The 17,434-nt window shown below is 45.6% G+C and overlaps 1 protein-coding gene across 1 annotated transcript in view; it reads left to right on the forward strand.

The window, feature by feature from the left end:
• The first annotated feature begins 1,954 nt into the window (after positions 1–1,954).
• Positions 1,955–17,434, forward strand: part of MELTF (melanotransferrin) — an 85,551-nt gene continuing 70,071 nt past the window's right edge. The window contains exon 1 of the mRNA XM_075003941.1: positions 1,955–2,067. Coding sequence (XP_074860042.1) covers positions 2,022–2,067 — 46 coding nt within the window. The 5' untranslated portion in view covers positions 1,955–2,021. The remainder of the gene's footprint in view (positions 2,068–17,434) is intronic.

Consider the following 17,434-nt stretch of genomic DNA (forward strand, 5'->3'; position numbering starts at 1 on the left):
CCCAGCATTGTCAAAGCAGAGTGCACTGGCCTTGACGTGGGAGTTGTCAGATTTTGTCCATGCCTCTGCAGACCTGCACAGAGCCTGGCGCTGCTCTCAATTTCTGGTCCCACAAAAGAGGAGATGATCTAGTAGGGGCAGATCGCCCTGTCATTGTGGGCTCTCCTTGCACTCTCAGGTGGGGCATGTGGCACCATCAGGCACCGAGCCCAGACCCAGTCAACTGGTGAAAAACCTAAGCCCGGGCGAGATGCCCAGCCCAGTAGAGAATCTCCCAAACCTTTCAACTCCTGAAGCTGTTTAGGCTGCCAGGGACCTCATTGTGTTGTCACCACCAGGCCTGGCCTTGGGAAAAGACCATGGCCAAAGTTGGCACTGATCAAGTAACAGGTCAGTGCGCACCTTAGTACCAACCTCTCAGAGACACCATGCTGTTGAAAGGAATCTGGCACCAGAATCTTCCATGACCTCGGCACTGGCTTTCACAGCACCATCTGCACCCATGCTTTTGGTGGCAGGCTCAGCACCAGTAGCTGCCTGTACCCCAGCTCATGCCCCTGCACCAGCCCTGTCTTCTGTGCATAGGGCTGTTCTGGCACCATGGCTATCTGGAAAGTGCAAAGTCTCTCACAGAAAGCGTGAGAGTCCCGCATTAGCTACCCTGTCCCTCAACGAGATAGGCAAGCCTCAGCATGGGCAGGGAATGGATTTGTGGAGCTGTCCTTTAACGAAGTACCTGGCTGGGACTCCCAGAAGGAGTTGCTGGCCATATGACCCTGTCTGATGAGGTTATGGGGTCCATTCGGTCAAGAAAGTGGCCAGCCTGTCTGGCCACTCTGTTGATAGAGCAAATCAATTTTTCAACCTGCTTTCATGTGTGGATGCACTTCGTTGACAGAAGTTTTGGTGGAAGATCTCTTCCAACAGTAACTCCTGATGACAGATCACTATCTAAATAAAAGCCCTCTTGCTGCCCCACAGATTCAGTCACTCCCAGCCCCTGCCCACTTTAACTGAATGGCCTCCCCCAAAGGCACACACTCCCTACACACACACACACACACACACTCACTCCCAGCCCCTGCCCACTTTAACTGAATGGCCTCCCCCAGAGGCGCGCGCACACACACACACACCCGCCCCCCATCATTCTAAATTCAGTACTGGCGAATCATCAGAGCTGCTATAACTGGAGCTGCTGTTGGGGCTGTTGTGTGTGGAGCAGGTGGACAGAACTCCCTGCATGCAGGTCTCAAGAGGAGCCCAATTTAAAGGCCCCAAGGGCTGTATGCAACTCGAGAGCCATGGGTTGCCCACCTCCCATCTTATGAGTTAGGTAGGCATGCATTCACTACAATGTAGCATCCTATTTGCCGTATGTTGTGAGTAGTGAGTATATTGGACCCTATGGAGCTAGGGCTTTTGGTGACATCCTAATGGAGGATTTTAGGGCCTGTTTTTGAGATTTAGGCAACTGAAGTGGCTGGTAGGTATAAGTTCATTCTGAATCAACTCCACTTTGCCTGTGATAAATGACAAGTATTTTGAGTGAAAAGCATAACTGCACCAATGTGTATGTCCTCAGCTCCATGTGGGAAAAGCTTGCGGGCATTCTTGCACGTACTCAAAAACAAACATGCAGGTTTCCAAACTCTTTATTTCACAATCACGCTACAGGCATGAGCAGTACATTATTACCGAGTTGATCCAGCAGGTGGGGCTAAAGCAGTGACCGGTCACGATCTGTTCCACTGCCCCAGGTATTTTTCATTTGAGTTTGGATTTCTTTTTTTTTTTTTAACATTGCAGTTAATGTAACTGGATACCAATTTTTCCTTATCTGTTTAGAATGGGCTGTGTGCTGGTGAGACAGAGGAATTGCTCTTCTGCAGCCACGCACGACTGTGTAAGAGTGTTGGTTTCCAACAGGGCGTGGTCTGGAGAGGAGCAGACTGTCCAACATGCACTATAAAAGCATTGGTCGCTAGATTTCTGAAGGCACAGCAAGCACAGAACTCATCATGAACTTCCAGGGCATGTGTTATTGTCTCTGCTTCTTTCACACTGGTAAGTGCCTGCTCAATCTCAAGAGGAAGAGTTCACACAGCCGCTTTGTAGCTTTGGGACTCACTAGTCTGTAAAATGATACAGTAGCACAAGGAGATTTCAAAATCACTTTGTTTTTTAAGGCAGGAGGGACACAGTGGGAAAACAGGCAGCCGAGTTAGGAAAAAAATATTTTGGGCTGTCTTTCGTTGGGATCAAATATTATATTTTGGCCATACTGAGTCTGTGTCTTCTGTTGGTCCCATGCTGTTTATTCAGGATGGTTATTTCAGACAGGACCTTGGACCTGTATGATCTGCATGGACATTACAGCACCAGATGACATTTTTTGTAGGTGATTGTGCTATATGTCTAAGTGGGAAATTTCTGTAATCTGTTTTGTGATTCCACTGTGTGCCTGGCTTCCCTCTCTACTTTGCATTGCTATTTCGTGAGCGCACAAGCATTAAAAGACTGCTCATGAGGCAGAGGAGGAATCATGAGGGTGTTGTCTCACCCAGTGTGTGGGGCGGAATGAACATTTTATTAAAAACTGGCTGAAATAGCCCCATATCAGTGGAGGGACCACATAGTCAATGGGGAACCCCTGACCTGAACAGTTAATAACCACAGAAATCTCTGCCAGGTGGAATATGTGAATTCAGCAATGGTCTGCAAGTGTTTGATAATGGACTGAAATGTTTCAAGTGGCTGGGATTAGAGCTGGCTTTGGGGAAAGACAGCAGTTCTCAAGAGGACTTGACAAAAAGACAGAGGGAGAAGGCCAAAAATGTGTTGTGTGGCTTGGTGGAATACTGGCTTGGCCAGAATAGACAAAATGCCTTAATCCTTACTGTTTTATGATAAGCTAAGGACTTCCCAATGCTGTGTTCCAGCTGAAGAATAAATTTCTATGGTTTTATAAAGGCTGTCTGATGTCACTACCAATACTTGCTGGGATATGCTGGTCACTGAAGAGCATAGGGAGAGAGAGAGAGAGCGAGAGAGAGAGAGAGACTCTCTCAAGTGCACTTGCTGGGCAGAGCTCCTGGGTAGTGTTTCCTGTAGACAGAGTGGGCTTGTGCAGCTGCTAAGGAGAGATTCAGATACCACCCAACTGATTAGCAGAGCACCCACAGCTAGGTTTTGTATTGCTACTAGTGGTGCACATTCACATATGCCTCAGTGCACATAAAAGTTTGTTCTGCCCATGGATGGAAAAAAATAGAGGGAACATTGCTCCAAAGTAGGAAGAAGGGTTGCTGGCACCTAGAGGTTCAGTTTCAGATATGTTGCAATAACATTACCTACCCTTTATAACACATGGGACACCTTGGGGATCTGTCACACTTTTTACTTGAATGCCCTATTTAAAATCAGGGGCATGCCATCAATTCTATGAATTTTTGACACTCTATAGTCCCCAGGCTTTGCATTGCCTTTTCCCACCCCTGAGCTGACTGGATTTTTTTATTATTTTTGTCATTGTTGTGACTATACACCCTAGTCATGGACCATGGCCACATTGTTCCTAGCACTTTTTATAATTTTCACTGTATGAACACAGGCCAAAAGACAATCCCTTTCCAAAGAGCTTGCAATCTAAGTACAAGATGAGATAACAACAGATGGAGAAAGGCATGAGGCAGCATTCAAGGAGACAATATTGTCTAAATAAGAGACAGACAGAGTGCAGGAGGGATAGAATACCCAGAGCGAACATGAGATCATAGAATCACAGGGCTGGAAGAGACCTCAGGAGGTAATTGAGTCCAGTCCCCTGCTTCAAGCAGGATCAACCTCATATAAGTCATCCAGGCCATGATTATGTCAAGCCAGGACTTTAAAACCTCTAGGGATGGCAATTCCACCACCTCTCTAGGCAATGCATTCCAGTGCTTCACCACCTGCCTGGTGAAGTAGTTTTTTCCTAATATCCAGCTTACACCTCACCCTCTTCAACTTCAGACCATTACTCCTTGTTCTGCTGTCTGTCACCTCTGAGAACAGTTTCTCTCCATCCACTTTAGAGTACCCCTTCAGGAAGTTGAAGGCTGTTATTAAATTACCCCTCAGTCTTCTCTTCTGCAAACTAAATAAGCCCAAATCCCTCAGCCTCTCCTCACAGGTCATGTGCTCCAGCCCCCTAATTATTTTCATCACCCTCCACTGAACCTGCTCCAGCACATCCACATCCTTTCTGTATGGGTGGGCCCAAAACTGGACACAATACTCTAGATGTGGCCTCAGCAATGCTGAATAGAGGGGAACAACTTCTCTAGATCTGCTTGAAGTGCTCCTCCTAGTGTACCCCAATATGCAATTAGCCTTCTTGGCTACAAGGGCACACTGTTTACTCATATCCAGCTTTTCCTCCACCATAACTCCTAGGTCCCTTTCTGCTGTACTGCTGCTTGACAAGTCAGTCCCCAGCCTATAACAATGCTTGGGAGTCTTCTGACCCAAGTGCAGCACTCTACACTTCTCATTGTTAAACTGCGTCAGTGCAGAGATAGTAATAAATGCCATTTTAGATCCACAATTTTCTTTTATTTTTGAAGAGGTGGATGGGTGTACTTAGGAGGCGATCAACTGAAGGGGAGGAGGCCAAGACAAGGGAGGAGACAGATGTGGAGTGAATTTGTGGTTAAGAGACAGGACGGGAGCAGAGAAGGAAAGCTAGGGTTAGAGTGAACAGGCAATGAGCACAGGGCAGAGAGACTGAGAGAAAGAAATGTCAGCAGTTTTTCCTGGAATGTTCATGGGTCCAAAGGTTTGCACTAACTGATCTTATGCCTGTTGGCCAGCTATCACTAAAACACTTTGAAATCCTTCAGCAAAAAAAAAGATGCTCTGTGCATGTGTATAATGATTGTATTTCATTCCTCTATAATGTAGCTCCTGTTGAAAGTCCCACAGGCTATTAATGGTTGCTAACATTCTCCTGATGCTTCTGTATGTTGAAATATAGTACCCCACTACCATACAACACTGGGATTGTTTTGTTGCTAAAGGAATTAATTGGATATTTAACCGTCTGTTGGTGAGACTATACTAACATAAGACTTAGGAACGTATTTCAAATTGATATTACCAGCCTCCTCCATCTCATATTTAGCGTACCTCTGTGGCAGACAGGGAAACTGAACAAACTTGGGTTCAGAGACTAGCTTGCTGTTTCAAGGCATGTTTGGCCAACTGTAGCAGAGGACTCAAACCACAAGTCATCTCTATGTTCCTACCCCCACCTCAAATAGATTAACACCCTGTGGCAGACTAAAAGGCATCCTCTGTTACAGGGAGGCACCTAGCCAGATGCTGGGAGAAAAGCTGCAGTTTGGCAAGAGAGGAACTTCCATTAAACCCATGTAAACTGAGTGAAGAAAGAGGTGGTTTCATGCTATTTCATTACATATGCTAGAAAAATGTAGAGCTGGGCAGAGGCCCTTTATCTTTCATCTGAAAAATGAATGAGTCAAAGGTGATCATATGCCTTGGACAATGGAGCCTTATCATAGATTGTTATACCAGATGCAGGAATACAGAAGTTGGAGAACAGCACTTCAGTGCATATTCTGAGGCACTGATCAATAATTGTAAGTAGGTTTGCACTTAATAGAAAAAGTGGAGCTTTTGACTATGGGATGTTAGAAGGTTCCACAAGGAAGGAGAATAATTATTGTGAGCTTGTAAATGGATTATTGAAGAAGACAATGTGCATCCCTGTTAGAATCACAGAATTACAGGGCTGGAAGGGACCTCAGGAGGTCATCTACTCCAGGCCCCTACTTCAAGCAGGATCAACCCCAACTAAGTCATCCCAGCCAGGACTTTGTCAAGCCGGGACTTAAAAACCTCAAGGGATGGCGAATCCACCACCTCTCTAGGCAACACATTCCAGTGCTTCACCACCCACCTGGTGAAATAGTATTTCCTAACATCCAACCTACACCTCTCTCTCTGTAACTTCAGACCATTGCTCCTTGTTCTGCTATCTGAAACCACTGAGAACAGTTTCTCACCCTCCTCTTTAGAGCTCACCTTCAGGAAGTTGAAGGCTGCTATTAAATCACCCCTCAGTCTTCTCCTCTGTAAGCTAAAAAAATCCCAAATCCCTCAGTCTCTCCTCATAGGTTTTGCATGTTGAATAGTAATGAAGAGGAAGCCGTGCTAGTCTATACACTATCAAAACAAAAAGCAGTCAAGTAGCACTTTAAAGACTAGCAAAATGGTTTATTAGGTGAGCTTTCGTGGGACAGACCCACTTCTTCAGACCATAGCCAGACCAGAACAGACTCAATATTTAAGGCACAGAAAACCAAAAACAGTAAGCAAGGAGGACAAATCAGAAAAAGATAATCAAGGTGAGCAAATCAGAGAGTGGAGGGATGGGGGGGAATATCAAGAATTAGACTGAGCCAAGTATGCAGACAAGCCCCTATAGTGACTCAGAAAGTTCCCATCACGATTTAAACCATGTGTTAGTGTGCCGAATTTGAATATAAAAGCCAGCTCAGATGTTTCTCTTTCCAAAACGGAGCGATAATTCCTTTTCTGTAACACACATACCTAGAATTCCACAGTGACTTTAACAATCTACACCCCACCATCAACTTAAGCCTTGATTACAACATGCAAGAAATACATTTCCTGGACACTACAGTACTAATCAAGGATGGCCTGATCAGTACCACACTGTACCGAAAACCTACTGGTCGCTATACTTATCTACACCCTTCTAGTTTCCATCCTGCACATGTGACTAGATCCATTGTTTACAGTCAAGCTCTTAAGTACAATCATATTTGCTCTGCTCCAACTGACAGAGACCAAAAACTACAAGAACTTTACCAAATATTCATGAACCTGAATTACCCACCAGGAGAAGTAAAAAAACAAATTGACAGGGCCAGACGAATACCCAGAGAACAGCTACTCCAAGATCGGCCCAAAAACAGAACACCACTGGTCATCACCTACAGCCCCCAACTCAGACCACTGCAACGAATTATTAAAGACCTACAACCTATCCTTAATCAGGATGCTACACTCCAGAAGGCCCTGGGTGACATGCCTGTTCTCTCCTACAGACAACCTCCCAACCTCATGAGGATCCTCACTAACAGCCACAGTCTATACCCCAGGAATACCAGTCCTGGAACCTTTCCCTGCAACAAAGCCCGCTGCCAGCTTTGTCCACATATCTTCTCTGGAAATACCATCACTGGACCTAACCAGGTTACTCACAGAATCACAGGCACTTTCTCATGCTCCTCTACTAACATCATATATGCCATCATGTGCCAACAATGCCCAGATGCTTTATATATTGGACAGACTTCTAACTCCCTTAGACAAAGGGTCAATGGGCACAAAACAGACATCAAAACACTCCAGATCCACAAACTAGTTAGTGAGCATTTTAATGGAATGGGGCATTCTATCAATGACCTAAAGGTATGTGTGTTACAGAAAAGGAATTATCACTCTGTTTTGGAAAGAGAAACATCTGAGCTGGCTTTTATATTCAAATTTGGCACATTAACACATGGTTTAAATCATGATAGGAACTTTCTGAGTCACTATAGGGGCTTGTCTGCATACTTGGCTCAATCTAATTCTTGACCTTCCCCCCACCACCCCTCCACTCTCTGATTTGCTCACCTTGATTATCTTTTTCTGATTTGTCCTCCTTGCTTACTGTTTTTGGTTCTCTGTGCCTTAAATATTGAGTCTGTTCTGGTCTGGCTATGGTCTGAAGAAGTGGGTCTGTCCCACGAAAGCTCACCTAATAAACCATTTTGCTAGTCTTTAAAGTGCTACTTGACTGCTTTTTGTTCTCATAGGTCTTGTGCTCCAGCCCCTTAATCATTTTTGTTGCCCTCTGCTGCACCTGCTCCAGCAAATCCACATTCTTTTTATACTGGGGGGCGCAAAACTGGACACAGTATTCCAGGTGTGGTCTCACCACTGCCGAATAGAGGAGAACATCCACTTCTCTAGATCTGCTTGACGTGCTCCTCCTAATGCACCCTAATATGTCGTTAACTTTCTTGGCTACCAGGGCACACTGTTTACTCATATCCAGCCTTTCATCCACCATAATCCCTAGGTCACTTTCCAGTGTACTGCTGCTTAGCCAGTCAGTCCCCAGTTTATAACAATGCTTGAGATTCTTCCATCTGAAGTGCGGTACTTTATACTTCTCCTTGTTGAAATGCATCAGATTTCTTTTGGCCCAATCCTCCAATTTATCAAGGTCACACTCCCCCTAGTTTTGTGTCATCCACAAACTTGCTGAGGGTGCAATCCAGTCCTTCATCCAGGTCATTAATAAAGATGTTGAACAACATCAGTCCCAGAACTGAGCCTTGCAGCACTCCACTTGAAACTGACCACCATCCAGATATCGAGCCATTGACCACTACCCATGGGGCCCGACCATCAAGCCACTGTTCTGTCCATCTTATAGCCCAAGGATCCAATCTGTACTTCCTTAACTCATGGGCAAGCATGTTGTGGGAGACTGTATCAAAAACTTTGCTGAAGTCAAGGTGTATCACATCTGCTGATTTCCCCATGTCTACAGAACCTGTTACCTCCTCATAGAAGCTAATCAGATTGATCAGGCAGGATGTTTCCTGGGTGAATCCATGTTGGCTACTTTTGATCACTTTCCCCTCTTCCAAGTGCTCCAGAATGGATCCTCTGAGGACCCCCTTCATTATTTTCCCAGAGATTGAGGTAAGGCTGTTCTCCCACGGTCACCTGAACTTCCACTTACTGCCTGAGCATCCAGCACAACCTACACTGCCCTGCTGCGGGACTCCTTGTGTTTTCTGCTAAGCCTTCTGTTCATGTTCTCTGAGGCATCTAGCATTGGATGCTGTTGAAAGAGAGGATACTAGGCTAGATGGGGGTCTTTGGTCTTATGCTGTATGGCAATTCATGTGTACTCAGGGTCTCAGACCTCCTGTAGGTTAGTAACCTAGACAGCAGCTTGGTTCTTCAGAACTGCCTGGTGGTTTGAAAATTGGTTGAGAAATGCCAGGTTTTGGTCTTTCTTTCTAGTGACTTAGTAAAAGCACTGTCATCACTGATTTTAGGCTCCTGACACCAGTAGCATTATTCCTATGCTATAGTGCTATAGGTAAATCAGAGTCTCTGTTTTAGTGAGTGGTGCTGTGCAAAACAATGTTTATGGCATTAGTGCAACTGTTTGATTTGCAGAACCCTGTGGCCGTGTCTACACTAGCCAAAAACTTTGAAATGGCCATGCAAATGGCCATTTAGAAGTTTACTAATGAAGTTCTGAAATACATATTCAGTGCCTCATTAGCATGCGGGCAGCCGCGGCACTTTGAAATTGACGCGGCTTGCTGCCGTGCGACTCATCCAGATGGGGCTCCTTTTTGAAAGGACCCCGGCTACTTTGAAGTCCCCTTATTGGCCATTTCGAAGTTTTTGGCTAGCGTAGACTTGTGTGTTTCAAACTGGGGAAAAGTGTCATAGCCCCTGGGTGTTCAGTGCTGGTGGGCTATCCTCAACAAATCCTTTTCTAAGAAGGCAGCAAAGTCTGACACAGCTGTACAGCTGCTGTGGGTAAATACAAACTAAATTTGCTTTGGAGAGAGGTGAAAGTAATAAGAAAATGAGAGCAAATCCTGATCCGAGTCCAAAAAAAAAGTCAAAATTGTAAAAAATATATATTGAAATTATGTTTGTGACAAAGGCACATGGGCCAGCTGCATATATAAAACCTGGTTGTAGCTCCTAATGATTTGTTTGTTTGTATATAGTTACCCAATTTACATATGAAATCTGTTAACCCAAAGAACAGTTGCAATTTTTGCTAGTGCATTTTAGATAGCCATATGAGTTTCCTTCATTAGTAATTGAAATCTACCATGTGTGATTTGTTCCCACGTGTTTATCTGTACATCTAACTGAGTGGCTGGGGTGAGGCATGTCTACACAGCAGTCTTATTTCAAAATAAGCTATTCCAGAAGAACTACTCAGCAATAGCTTATTTTGAAATACAGCTACATACAAAAAATGCATTTTGAAATAGCACTTAGCTTATGGCATTGAGCCTATTTTGAAATAAAGCCACTGGACACATGATGGCTTATTTTGAAATAGGCTCTATTCCCTGTCTTAACAGCAGCTATTTCGAAATAACTATTTCAAAATAGGTGATATTCCTCATAGAATGAGGTTTACCTATTTCAAAATAAGACAACCATTAATTCAAAATTATTTCAAAATATAGGTTGAACCTCTCTAATCCAGCAGCCTCTGGACCTGACTGGTGCTAAATAAGAGAATTTGCCAGACCCTGGGAGGTCAATTTTGACTTCAGTTTATTCTCCTACTAAGTAAACCCACCCACCTCTTCAAAAATAAAACAAAATTGTGGCTCTAACGTGGCATTTACCACTATCTCATGTTCACTCTGTTTGGGTAATTCTATCCCTCCTGCACGCTGTCTTTCTTATTTAGACAATATTGCCTCCTTGTATGCTGCCTCCTGTTGATAGATGGCTCATTACCCACGTTTTGGCCCATCACCTGCATCTTCTTTAAGCTGATTGTGAAGCCAAATTCCATACATGCATTCGCAAAGTGAGTTATGAGTGACTGCAGGTCCTGCTGAGTGTGAGCAGCAATAGCTGCATTGTTAGCAAAAAGGAACTCCCTTAGACTCTTTGTAAGCACCCTGGTCTTCACTCTAAGCCTCGACAGTTTGAAGAGGTTGCTGTCCGTTCTTTTGCGGAGAGAGATGCCCTCTGTAGCAGTTCCGAAGGCATATTTGAGCAAAACGGCAAAGAAGATGCTGAACAGTGTTGGAGCCAGCACACACCCCTGCTTCACTCCGCTGAGAATCTTAAAGGGTTCAGATGTGGATCCGTCGTATACGACGGTCCCCTTCATGCCTTCATGGAAGGCCCTAATAATGCTGAGCAGAGTTGAGGGACAGCAGATCTTAGCCAGAATCACGAACAGACCTTTTCTGCTGACGAGGTCAAATGCCTTGGTCAGGTCGATGAAGGCAATATACAGAGGTTTGTTCTGCTCCCTGCACTTTTCTTGTAGTTGCCTAACAGAGAAAACCATGTCTATGGTGGACCATTCAGCTCTGAACCCACGCTGAGATTCAGGGTAGACTCTCTCAACAAGAACAGTGAGGCTCTTCAGAACAACACGTGCAAATAGCTTCCCCACAGTACTGAGAAGGGAGGTGCCATGATAGTTGTTACAATCGCTTTTGTCACCCTTGTTCTTGTAGACAGTAACGATGTTAGCATCCCTCATATCTTGCGGTACGCTGCCTTCTCTCCAGCATTGGCAAAGTATTCCATGGAGCTCTGAAACTAGGGTACCGTTGTCACATTTGAGGATTTCTGAGGGAATATCATCTTTCCCTGGGGCTTTTCCAGAAGAGCGTGCTTTTAGCGTGTCACTGAGTTCCTCCAAGGTGGGCTCAGCATCGAGTTCAGTCATGGTGGGCAGAGGCTCGATGGCATTCAGGGCTCTCTCTGTAACTACGGTCTCTCTGGTGTACAACTGTGAGTAGTGTTCCACCCAGCGTTCCATCTGCTTGGTTCTGTCCTTCAAGACCTTGCCTGTGGCCGACTTAAGTGGGGCAGTCTTTCTTTGTGACAGACCGATGGCCTGCTTGATCCCATTGTACATTCCTCGCATGTTACCAGTGTCCGCGGCCTGCTGAATCTTGGAGCAGAGTTGGAGCCAGTAATCATTGGCACACCACCGAGCAACCTGCTGCACTTGACTCCGAGCAGACCGGAGTGCCTGCAGGTTCACCTCACTGGGAGAGGACCTGTATGCAGCCAGTGCCTGTCTCTTCTTCTCAATCAGGGGCGTCAGCACTTCAGTTTGGGCTTCAAACCAATCAGCAGACTTGACTGTCTTCTTCCCAAAGGTAGATATCGCAGTATTATAGATGGTGTCCTGTAGCTGTTCCCATCCCTTGCTGATATCAGTGTCGTCTCGGCAGGGCAAGGCCTCTTCAAGTGCTTGGACAAACTCGCATACTTTTGAAGGGTCACGAGTCTTGCCAGTGTCAATGCGCGGCCTCCCTTCCTTTTTGGAGCGAAAGAATCTTCATGGCTGGATGTGCACCTTACTACACACGAGCAAATGGTCAGTGTCACAGTCTGCGCTGTGGTATCTACGTGTCACCCTGACATTACCTAAATGGCTGCGTTTGGTGAGGATGAGGTCAAGTTGGTGCTAATGTTTCGACCTTGGGTGTTGCCACGAAACTTTGTGCTGGGGTTTGACATTGAAGAAGGTATTGGTTATGCAGAGGTCATGTTGGGAGCAGAGTTCAAGGAGGCGCTGTCCGTTTTCATTCATCTTCCCTGTTCCAAACTGTCCCAGACAGGAAGGCCAGCTATGGTGGTCGCTGCCAACTCTGGCATTGAAGTTGCCAAGGATGAATAGCAGCTCATGGGAAGGTACCTCACTGATGGCAATGCTAAGTTCATCATAGAACTTGTCCTTAACTTTCTGGGCAGAAGTTAAAGTAGGCGCATAGACGCTGAAGATATTGACCATGCCCACTGGTGTTTGAAGCTGGATTTTCAGCATTCTCTCAGTTCCCACATTTGGTGGTATGACTGAGCCAACTAGGCTGTTTCTGATTGCGAAGCCAACACCCTGTTCCCTGGTCTTTTCTGGAGGCTTCCCATGCCAGAAAAAGGAAAAGTCCTTGTCCCTGAGACAGCCAGAGGATGATAGCCTTGTTTCCTGCAGGGCCACGATGTCCATCCACAGTCTTCTCAGCTCGTTGTTAATGATTGCAGTCTTCCAGGGGTTACTAATGCTCTGTAGGTCTTCTGTAAGGCCTGGAGTCATGGTCCTTACATTCCATGTGCCCAGCCTGAAGGCTGGATTATTTTGTTGCTTGTTTGTTTTGCCTGGTGTAAGGTTAACGATCCACCTGTTGGTGATTCCCTAAGCCCCACACATCCAGTGGAGCAAGTGGACCATGGCAAGGCAGCACCTACTTGGCTGGGGGCTGCCCAGCTTGAGGCGGGTGGTAGCTGCCCAATGAGATCCGAAGACCTCTCCCACCGTCAGAAGCAACCCCTGGCGCCTCACTCTATGCCAATCGAGTGCAGTGGCTTAATACCGGTAACTGCTGCTTCCCGTGTTGTGTCACTGCTCAGAAAGCGATGCTGGAGTGTCCTCTCCAGGGCGCAGGCCTGGGCAAGTAAGTTTGAAGAACCAGCTGATGCCCAGCAGCAGGTTCCCCCTCTCCACACCACTGATGTAATCCAAGGGAAAGGCGAAAGCCAGTACAGCTTGGCACCAATGTCGTTGCTGGAGCTGCCAGAGTGAGATTGAGCACAACCTCAAACTGCCTTAGGGGCTTCATCTCTGGATTTTTCCTCGGGGTTTACTCCCGAGGCCTACATAGTGCTAGACTACAAACTGGAAGTCATCCATGAGTTCGTGCACCTAGGCTCGACGATGTCGGACAACTTGTCGCTTGATAGTGAGATCAACAAGCGCATTGGAAAAGCTGCCACAACGTTTTCCAGGCTGACGAAGAGAGTATGGGCTAACAATAAGCTCACTGTACACACCAAGGTGCAGGTCTACACAGCCTGTGTTTTGAGCACATTGCTGTACGCCAGTGAAACATAGACTTTGCGCTCAAAACAAGAGCAGCGACTCAACACATTCCACATGCTCTGCCTTAGGCGCATACTCGGTATCTCATGGCAGGACAAGGTCCCCAATAGCGCAGTGCTTGAGAGGGCAGGCACCGCCTCCATGTTCACCCTTCTCAAACAGAGGCATATGCGCTGGCTGGGCACACATGACGGATGGCCGAACACCGAAGGACCTCCTCTTCAGCGAACTGGCGTCTGGAAAGAGGCTGAAAGGGCAACCTAAATTGCACTACAAGGACACGTGCAAGCGTGACCTCAGCGCGCTCTCTATCAGTGTGAACACCTGACATTCACTCACCTCAGACAGGCATGCCTGGGAACAGGGAGTAAAGGAAGCTCTTGTTATGTATGAAACTACCTTGGTGAAGGAAGTGGAAGACAGGAGAGCCCTCAGGAAGATCCGTGCCCGTGATACCAGAGCAACATCTGCCTACTGCTGCTCACAGTGCGGAAAGGACTGCCACTCCCAGATTGGATTGCACAGCCACAGAAGATGCTGCTCAAATCAGTCCAACTGGGGCTCAAACCCATAATCCCTCAGGAAGGATGCCTACTAGTATGCTGCCTCCTGTATGTCTCCATCTGTTGTTGTCTCATCTTATACTCAGATTGCCAGCTCTGTTGTCTAGCACTATTACCAACACTTCCACTGTTTACTAGGCCCTTAGTGTAGCAACCGTGGATAGACACACATCTTTTTGATAGAAACTTTGTATTACCATGTATCTTTTGATAGGAGCTTTGTACTACTTTGTACCTTTGTATTAATCCTTATATTTGTTATTTGATACTACTTTCTAACTTTGTATTTTTCTTTATATTTGTTATTTTGTATTCATAGACACTTTGCATCTGACTCCATATTGTATGTAAGACTCTATTTTGAGGGATATGTGTGAGGATGGCTTGGGTGTGTGCACGATCCATCTGGAAGTGTGAATGTGGACGCTTACTAAGTTAGCCTCTGGAGCCAACCTGTCTGGACAAAAAAGAGTTGGTAGCTGTTGACCCGGGTGAAATGTAGCAAGATATATGGATATATGAATTTGGGAAGGCTTGCCAATTTGACTTAAAGTTGAAGATTATAGGTTTGCACCTCCCCCGAGTTAACGGTAAAGTCTGAGGCAGAGCCTCAGGCTCAAGCCAGAGGTGAGTTTTTGGGATTCCCAGTAAGTACACAGACAATAATTTTATTTATTAATTAAATAATTTTAATTTTAATTTTATGGTTTGTTTATTTAACAGCACAATGGTATATATGCAGCACTTAACCAATACAAACTACTATATATATATATAGCGTTAGCAATTGGATTACAATTAAAAGATTTTACTTAATATTTTTAAACAATACCTATTGTTTTACTAACTGCACTTACAATTTAAGCCTATGCTAGGTAAACAGGATGCAATACTTACTGACTCCTTTTGAGCTCTCTAGAAGCTGAGAACAGCTCGCTTCAACCTGTTAGGAAGGAGCTATTGCAGTGGTTAAGAAAAGGAAGAAGCTAACAGAGTGTTCTAGGAGAAATAGCAAGATTAAGAAATAACAGAGAAAAGAAAGAGTGAGAGAGCTGGGGTGATAGGCATCCCACTGGTGAGGATTCGTCTGGTACAGATTAACATGCGCCGTGTTGAGTGTTTTTCTATACTACCTTCTGTCTCTCCCAAAAGATTTTTAGACCCTTTTTCCTTATATTGACTAAATTAGGGTCTGACCTCATTGAATTTTGAATACCTGCTGAGAGCCCCATTTTTCTGATGACCTTATTTTATTCATCTTGTGTTTCGAGAAAAGCTCTAGGGGAAAATCCCACCCAGGGACCTTCACCTGAATCTAATGGACAATCTTATGTTGTTTTTTTAAGTGGGGAAAAGTTTGGGCGTATATTGGTGTTTGAAACGTATTTTTAGATGGCACAGACTGATATACACATCGTTACTGACCTGACCTTACACCTACATATGGAAAGTTTAGCCCAAGCTTCCCCCGTCATGCCCTGTTTAGTGGGCAGGCCCCTGGCATTACTGCTGACAGGAAAGATAGGTAGGTGTAGATCCTTCTAGGCCTCAGTTATCTAGACTATCATGGCTTCTTAATGTCTAACTTAAACCATATACTATAACTAAATTAAGCTAAGTGCAGGCTACGTAGCTGAAGAACAATGACAACTTTAATGACCCACCCAGAGAGGAAGATTAAGTCCCATCTGTAGGTGATGAGTCATACACAAATCTAGGGCAGTGGGAAAGGATCAGACCCATCTGCCATTGACTGGTTATTCAGGGTGCCTGGGGCATTGGGACAGAACTATGAACTAAACCATATAAAAGATTTGTGCAACTACAGGGTTGGGTTCTTCTCATCTGGTTAACATTGGAGCATTGATCCGAATCAACAGAACCTGGCTCCACCCTCACATCTAATCCATCTGGCCAATGGATTAGAGTGAGCAACTTTTGGTAAGCATCAGCAACCAGAAGATGGTTTGTGTGGGTATGCCTGTGAGTAAACTAAGCACAATAAACCCTCAAAATGTGCGATTTCGAGTTTCACTTAACCTGCATTAACACAAGTTAAGTGCAACTCAAAATCTTACTTCCCCCGCCCGGCCCCAGTTCAATTCTTGCAGTGCTGCTCACGGCTCCAGCTCACCTCGCACCCCTGTGCCCAGATCTGACTCCAGCTCACCACCCCCACACGCAGCTCCAGTTCAACCCCCACTTCGTATGTGGCTCCAGCACAAACCCTCCACATGTGGCCCTGGTTCAAACCCCACCCCCCAGGCATCTCCAGTTCAAACCCCACCACCCCAGTTCATACCCGCCATGGCCAGCTCACCACCCAAGCACAGCTCCAGCTTACTACCCCCACTCCCCAGTTCAACTGCCCCTCCCCACGTGGCTCTGGCTCAACTCCACCCCCCAGCCTCCCTGCAGCCCTAACCCACCCCTTGCCCCAACCCACTGCCAGGCTTAGCCCTCTGCAACTCCCCCCATCCCCCACCCCAGGACTTACTTTTCAAAAGGAGCTTGTGGTGCTTCTGCTGCTTCCCCAGCTGCAGCAAGTGTGTTCAGACAGGGAAAAAAGATACCCCCAAGTTACATGAAATTCAAGTTATATGAGGGGGCATGGGAGCACAATCCTCGTGTACATTGAGGCACTACTGTATATTATATGCATATGATATGATGGTACTGTATTCTTAGAAACACAACTTTCTTGCCTTATTACTCTAAAAAGATCCTGTGAGCTTCTTGTAAGCATAACGTTAGAAGACATTCAGGGGTAAATTAGAGCTAAATAGCAGCACAAAACACTGAGAGCCAGGACAGGATGGCTGGAAACAAACTTTATGGGTCCATGGGAAACATGGCCACACACATGAAAAACAGCCACCTGGCTAACTGAAATCATGTTGGATTACAGATGTTGCTAGCTGAGAGAGTTCCAGACTAGAGATGTTCAACCTGTAGTGGTTGTGCTGTGTAGCCACTAGGATAGTTATTTTGAAATAACAGCTGTTATTTCAAAAAAGCTTTGCTGTGTAGACCTACCCTTATAGTGCAGTATAATGGGAGCAACTTTTTCTCTTTTACTCTTTCAGTTCCTATGCCATGGTCTCTGAGCATCAGGAATTGTTTATTAGTTTAAGCTGCTAAAGGGACAGGGCTTGACCCA

This window comes from Carettochelys insculpta, chromosome 10 (assembly GCF_033958435.1).
Source record: "Carettochelys insculpta isolate YL-2023 chromosome 10, ASM3395843v1, whole genome shotgun sequence".
Lineage (NCBI taxonomy): Eukaryota > Metazoa > Chordata > Testudines > Carettochelyidae > Carettochelys > Carettochelys insculpta.